Source organism: Merops nubicus, unplaced genomic scaffold (genome assembly GCF_000691845.1).
Source record: "Merops nubicus isolate BGI_N331 unplaced genomic scaffold, ASM69184v1 scaffold45136, whole genome shotgun sequence".
NCBI classification, from domain to species: domain Eukaryota; kingdom Metazoa; phylum Chordata; class Aves; order Coraciiformes; family Meropidae; genus Merops; species Merops nubicus.
In genome coordinates this window covers 1,320-8,780 of record NW_008617841.1, presented here as the reverse complement: position 1 = coordinate 8,780, position 7,461 = coordinate 1,320, and the positions used below count along the sequence as shown (strand labels likewise).

General features: G+C 43.7%; 1 protein-coding gene across 1 annotated transcript in view; it reads right to left on the bottom strand.

The window, feature by feature from the left end:
- Positions 1-7,237, bottom strand: part of SLC45A1 (solute carrier family 45, member 1) — a 7,772-nt gene extending 535 nt beyond the window's left edge. Inside the window, 7 exon segments of the mRNA XM_008943261.1 lie at positions 1-41; positions 725-901; positions 2,027-2,180; positions 3,350-4,089; positions 5,145-5,369; positions 5,759-5,851; positions 6,835-7,237. Of these exon segments, the coding sequence (XP_008941509.1) occupies positions 1-41; positions 725-901; positions 2,027-2,180; positions 3,350-4,089; positions 5,145-5,369; positions 5,759-5,851; positions 6,835-7,237 (1,833 nt within the window).
- Positions 7,238-7,461: the final 224 nt, after the last annotated feature.

Below are 7,461 nucleotides of genomic sequence, written 5' to 3'. Positions count from 1 at the left end.
TGTCCGCACGCGGAACCGCTCCTCTAGCTTCTCCAGCGCAGCTGCAAGACAACCGCACAGCATTTGGGGTGAACTGCATCTCAGTGGACCTGAGAGGTGCACCTCAGGCCCCACAGCCCAGCTGCTAGGCAGCCACACCTCAGCAGCAGCCATTAGACCTTTGAGTGACTGGTGGCTTGCATATGAGTGCCAAGGATCCCTTCCAAACCCCACTGCCACAATGCAGCCTTGCTGCCCTGCCTGTGTGGAGGGCACAGCAGAGCTGAAGCCTGGCAGCACCCCTTGTCCCAGAGGGGTAAATGAGAACTGGTACGGAAGGGGGTTGGGGCAGATGCACCACACATGCAACAAGGTGCCAGGGTGGCATGTGACACCAGGGTGCTCTTCCAGGGGCACATGGGCACCAAATGCTAATGTGTCAGAATTGTGTCTATGGTGGCTGTGTGTATTCCTGGATTCAAGGTAAGTTGAAAATGCCCCTTGTGAAAGGAACTATATACTAACAGAGATGTGTTTTCACTGGACTGCTGACCTCATCTGCTATCACTGCACACCAAGATAACCAGGAGAGATAATGCAGTGAATAGGAACACCCTCCTTCGGCATTCATGCCATGTGGTAGGCCATATGCAACACAAATGCCGGACTACTTGTTGCAGAAACACCACCTAAGGAGTGATTATATCTTTCTCACAGCAGTGGCTAAGACAGCTGTACCAAGTACCTGAATAGAAAGCAGCACTGAATGCATAGATGCACATTCCCCAGCAGCCCATGGTGACCCCAGCGTTGTACATCTGATACTCATCTGAGTTGTGAGGCGCTTTTGGATTCCCTTGAAACACTACTTCTCCCATGAAGTCAGTATAGAAGAGTAACATCCCCTCAAATGAAAGCCATCCTGAAAGAAGACAGAAGTAACCTATTAGGATTGCAGAGTACCTGTTTCCCCTTGTAAGCCTACATGGATGCTATTAGCTATATTACAAATCACAACTGAGGACAGATTGTGCAACATATCATGTAAAGTTCAGCCAGGCTTATCTGAGACTTCTGCTGCCCATGCGTTATGCTACAATGTTTGTCAAAGACATCCAGGATTTACCAAGCTCTATCCTTTGAATTTCCAAATGGAATTCCTAGAGGTTGACTCTAGGCCACTGAAAACTGGTTTAGCAAGACAGAAAAAATAGATTACAGCGGCCTCAGCTGCCTTCAGGTTTTGACAGGACACAATGCTCAGTTTCACAGAGTGGCTCATCACATAGTCTTTTCAGGTTCCCTGTCCTCCCACATAAAACTGAAAGAAGCACTTCTTATGTCATGGCTGAAGACTCTAACATGCCTCTGACACAGTTAAAAATGCCCACTCACAAACTGGCGCTAGGGCCACTGATGCAGGCAATCTGCATTAATTCCTTTCCCAGCCAATGAGTATTAACTACCCATTATCTTCCGTCTGAATGTGTATGAACTGGATTGCTTGCAAGCCCTTCCTAACCATCAGTTATACACTGATAAAAATAAAGGTAACAGTGCACTGGTTACAGGCAGTGTCACATTCCACACCTTTTCTTGACTTGTTCCAGGACCCCTATACACATGCTGTCAAAGGAAGGAAGGTGCATATCGGTCTCAGATGCAAGCAGGGAAACACAACTAATCTTATCTTTCTGCTCAATAATGCCAGTTTCAGAGCATTAAAAATAATTTTTAAAAAGTCAATAGTTTCTAGTTCTTGGTTCAGTGGTGTTTCTCATCCCAGTGTAAGCCAGATGCACTGACTTAGGCTGTTGTTATTGCCTTTGTAGGAAGGTAGGCTTTACTGTTACATTGTTTGGCTTTTTTTTCCTTTCTCCGCGTTCTTGGAAAGTAAATACTAGAAAGTACCTTACTGCTGAGGCTATATGGAACAAATCATGTCCCCTCTAGTCAGCAACCACTGCAGGAATACATAAAATATTTTAAAACATCCACCCAAGGTACACTACTTCATGGTGAAAGCAAAACAGCACTTTCTGAATACCTAGGAAGTGGTTGATGCAGAGGTTACGAAGAGCCTTAGGCATCTGGCAGATGGTTGAACAAAGAAGCTTCATGGAGAGTGGTTGCTCAGAGGTCTCTCCTGATCCATTCAGCTCGCTCTCATACTTAACACCATTCAGCAAGATATTTGCAACCTGCACCATAAGAACTCCCACGTCAACAAACACAGTAAGAAAAATACAGACATTCTTTGAGCAAACTTAAGCAATATTACACACCTATCTGATGATCTGAAAGTTAACCTCTGCTGCTACAGTACGCTGACTTGAAGATTAAGAACTGTGTTTAGTTAAGCTAGAAGTTCGGCTTTGGGAGACATGTTAAATGGCAGCACTGTGCTGCAGCTTTCAGTACATACTTGAAACCGTACTCTCTGCTTCTCTAGGGTATTGGGGATAGTGTATCTTCCCCTGCGCTAATGGGAAGCATAAATTCCATTGTATTCGATAGGAACTGTACCCATATTCAGGTGAACTTGGTTCCTGAAGTTTTAGAGACACGGAGGAAGAAAAGGCCATTTTTAATTGAAACACATTCTCATTGTTTGTTAACCTTGACACTCGATCTCTACATCGTATATAAAGTTAGGGTATGTAAAACCCCGGCCCTAACAAAAGTCTGCTCTCACAAACTGGATCAAAGCACAGCAACAGCAACAAACAAACAAAACTAAACTAAGAAAAAAAGCCCATCCATCTCCAAAAATCAAGCCAAAACCCAAACCAAACAGAGGATAGTTTACCCCATCCCAGATCATAAAAAAAAGAAAAATTGCCCAGCATACAGAGGTCTCAGGCATTCTAAGTTATCACCAACAGTGGGAGGTGAGGTCAGAGTGTTATCCCTGAGTAAGGGAAACATCACCTCCTTGATGGAACCTGATGTAATGACCGCCATAAGGATAAGCTCATGGGAGAATCCTATCCCTGGCCCTATCTTGCGGATATTTCTGTGGAAAGGGAAGATACAGGCTCATTAACAATGTGTCTTTTTCTGCCTTCATGTTGTAGCTCCCTCGGTGGTGAAGAAGCGCTAAAAACACCAACCTCACTTTCTCGCAGGACCCAACGCTCCCATTTCTACCACCTTAACAAAAGCAGCTGACAGACTGACAGTTCACATCCTACCCACTATTTTATCAGTAAAGTCATAGTAGGTATGCTGTTCCCACAATAACTTTTATGAGCAAAACGTCATGAGCAATCTTTAACGGTGAATCTGTGTACCACATGTTTAAAACTATATGAAGAGATTAAATGAATTCTCAGGTTTACATGTAAAATCATTTATTTTCTTCCCTTACCTGTTGGCTGAAGGTTACGTTTCTTCTTCTGCTATTTTCTGGACATTGTCCCGTTACGATATCTGGAATGGCCAAGGTCTGAGGTCTTTTCAGAATCCCAGATGACCGTGGCTTTATTGCATCCAGTGAGCCCACCCTTAGCACCTCGTCATCGGGCCTTGGTGTTATGTTATTCTCCCCATGCTCCAGAATTCCATTTTCTCCTTGGCAACAGCCACCAGGCACCTGAGGAAAGCTGACACTGACAGGCTGCCTGGGCAAACTCGCTGGAAGCGCTAAGTAACTACTGTGCCCACCTGTGAAACAGTCTATAAGCACGCTGTCAATATTTGAAGTCCCAAATGACGATGCGAACTCATTAATTCCCGTCAAGGAATTGTCTCTGCTGACAAAACTGCCATATTTGGGTGTGAGTGGGCTGAGGGGGGAAACAGGAGTAGTAAAACTTGCATATAAGTGAGCTGAGTTATGAGAAGCAAAGTTTTCATTTACAACCTCCTCAAAGAAGAAAGGTGGGGAAGGAGGGAGAGGCAGACTTGGACTCTTCATCACCTTTTTCTTCCTGCTAAAGGACCTTAAAGGTCTTTCTGGAATGCTAATTAGAGTCAGCACAGTAGTGATAGTCAGTATAACCGAGGTGAAGACATAGATGACGCGAAGTTGCCCTCCCACAGCTTTTCCAAAACTGGTTTTTTCCCAGTGTATTCCTCCAACAACATAACCAAAGCCACCTCCAAGACCTGGTGGAAAAGCAGAGCCAAGATTAACTTCACTATCCAAATCTGGGAGTCAATAACAGCACAGCACCGTTTGTCTAACAACTTGTGAGTAGAATCCAAGACATTACTTCTGTTTTACTACTAAACCCCTTTTCAATTCAAATGCAGTAATAAATAGAGTTATTCGTGCCACAAGGACAGTCTGGACATACAGACATTGTACAGAAAGAGGGAGAAGGTCATTGCTATGAAAGTAACAACACAAATAATAAAAAACTATTTCTTTCTTTCCCAAGAACAAACCACTTTACCTTCAGCTATTTCAGTCCGTAAAACAGATGTGTCCACCAGCCTCGTGGCAAGGCTCTGCAATCAGTCAGCTAAGACTGTTTTCCTGAAAGCAAGTGAAAATCCATTTTCCTCACTCAGTTAGAGGAATGCAGGTCTAACTGCCTCCAAGTCAGAACGAATCACTTCAGAAGCGTAATAAGCTCATTACTCGGCAACATGATGACAACATACAAAACCGTGACTGTATTAATACCAATGAACATGGAAGTTCTGAGGGCATCAGACACCTCACTCCATTCACATGGTGAAAGCCTAATGCCACTATCTTACAAACTTCCTTACTTACGAACACGTTCACGAGCGTGAAACTGTCTCCTGATGGAGAGGAAATCTGGACTACGGCAGTATGGCAATTGAAGATGACAGCAGTGAGGGATCCACAGGGCCCAGTATGTTCTTTCCCCTCCAACAGAGAAACTAAAGAAGGCATTTTCCACACCTGCAGGAAGGTGAACCTCCTCCCTTGAGGGATAATTTTGTTTCCATATGTGTTGTAAGTGATGTCAGGGACCTTCAAATGGACAACCCAGGACCATGTCTTGTTTGAGTTTTGGTAGTTACAAAAGCCTTTTGCAGTAACCAGAAGCTTGTTTTAGTGCTGCCTCTCCAGGTACTCAGTTATCATGCTTCTACAGGAGAAGACCAGTGATTTACATGCTGCTTTCTCACAGCAAGGCTTGTTTACTTAGGGTTCACATCACCAAGGAAGCACCAAGAAAGCATACCTGCTAACAAAGCGTGGATGTTGAGGCCTCTGTCTTGATCCACTGGGCTGCATACATCCATCATGTAGGCATGACTGGGATTGTCTGCTGAATCTGCACTGAAGTCCATGAGGACAACACCACAGACAGTAAGAATGATGCCCCATTTATGGTTGTTTGCAGTGTCAGACAAAGCACTCCCTATATCTTTGCCATTCAGCATAAGCGAGAGCCCAAGCAATGCTCCTGGGAAAAAAAACATATCAAAATCAATCAATCAGCTGCTTGTAAGCAAAAAAGCCCTTGTAAGCCCTTGTGGCAAGCACTATCGCTCTTGTTCCCACCAACACAGTCTGGCGGATGAATGTGGCTTATAGGTTACATATAGCCCTTTTCCACTGTTCAAGCTTACAAATATCTGGAATTGGATTTGGACAAAGAAACGCGTTCTTCGCCGTCAAAACATCGTCTCTTCAGACTCTGACAAGAGAAGCTTTTACTCTTGGATCTTTGGCTCCCAAAGCATTTCATCAGTGCCATTCACCATCTTCTTTAGATCCACGATAACCAACACAAGACAGATATGCAGTGTTTCTACTTTACAAGCATTATGCCCATCATGTTAAAAGACACACCTACTGCTAAGACCAGAATGAAAGGTCTTCTCCTCCCAAATCTTGATGTGCATCTGTCACTCCAGGCCCCCAGCAAAGGCTGTAGCAAGAACCCTAGAAAGAAAGGAATCACCAATAAGTAGCATTTTTCTACAAGCCTGTTTCAATAAAGTTAAAATAGGTAGCTTAAAAGGCAGTTAAAAGCAGGACACCGTGGCACACCCACACTACGACATGGTTGGTCCTACTCACCTCAGTGCACACACGCAGTGTACCTGCCTGGCATTTCCCACATCAGGGACTGAATTACATAATGTGCTCCTGCTCACTGTCATGGCAGTTCACTCTGTATCATTAATACAGGAGAGTTTTGACATCAGGTGAGGACGGACTCTGTTCCTCATGAGCTATTTGATTCACCCCATTTTAGATGGAAGAGCCTTTGCAGAATTAGCTTGGAAGCTCACAGGAAATAAATATGCAAGTTAGAAAGGTGCCTGTAGTATCTACTCTCTTCTTCTAAAGCACATTCTGTGAGTGCAAGAACAGGCAAAACAAATTTTCCATTTGGTACTAGCCCATCCTATGGTTCTTCCCATAGCAACGAATACTCTCCCAGCCCTGCCTCCCTGCTAAGTCAAGTAACACAATGCCTTTAACAGTAGTGGTTTGTTTCAGAGAAATACCTCATTTGCTTCAGAAAGTTAAACAGAACAAGACAATCTCACTCTGATTTTTTTCCATGCACCCGTAGGAACTGTGCCTTTATGCGCTACTAGGAACATAAATGGATATACCGATCTCTTTTGCTAGTTTTTAAATATAGGAATAGAGTTATCAAAGCTTACCCTTGCACAAGATGTAAGAGGTTGAGAAGGCCCTAAAAGAACAGATCTTTTGATCACACTAGGCCCATTTCTGGCAAGATACAACAAGAATCATCATCTATTCAGCTGTCTAAAATTATGGCTAGCAATGTTTATCCTTGAGAGCATATGAACATACTTGTGAACAACAGAGGCAGAGAAAACAAAAACATTTAACCCCCATATACTGGAAAAAAACAAGAGGTAAAAAATAGCATAAAGAAAAATTACCTAATATAGGGCTGATGAACCACACCATTCCATACAGTTGGTCTGGAAGGCCCATCTGAAGTAGCACAGGGGTAACATAGGCTGTTTCCATAGCATAGCTGAACTCAAGCCCAAAGAGAATGCACCCATTAAACAGGAGTTCCAGGAAAGACCTCTGAGGCTGAAGATCCCCAAAGTCAATCAAATCAATAGGACATGGGGTATTCGGCGGTGGGGGTGGCGAAGGGCGGATGTGTTTTCTCCTTTTCGGGTGTCTCTTGAAGTTGTTGGCCCGATGACTTATGTGCCGTGTGACCGACCCAGAATAGTCTGAAACTTGTGACTTCCAGATTTCCTGAGAAGCCATGCTTGGCAAGAGTGCAGCATCACTGACAGTGGTTGTTGTAGATGGTGGGATCATCATGGGTTGACGTCTGGATGAAAAAATAGCTCAGAATAAAACAGCTGAGTAAGAAAACTTTGCTTAATTTAATTTACTGAAGTTCAAGCCCTTTCTCAACATTTCACATACTGAGTGCAGCCTTTGAATTACTTAGAACCTTTTCTATCTCTTGACATGAAGCATGTTATGTTTAACGGACGCATCTCCTCTACCTTTGCACAAATGAGACATCAGAGATGCTAACT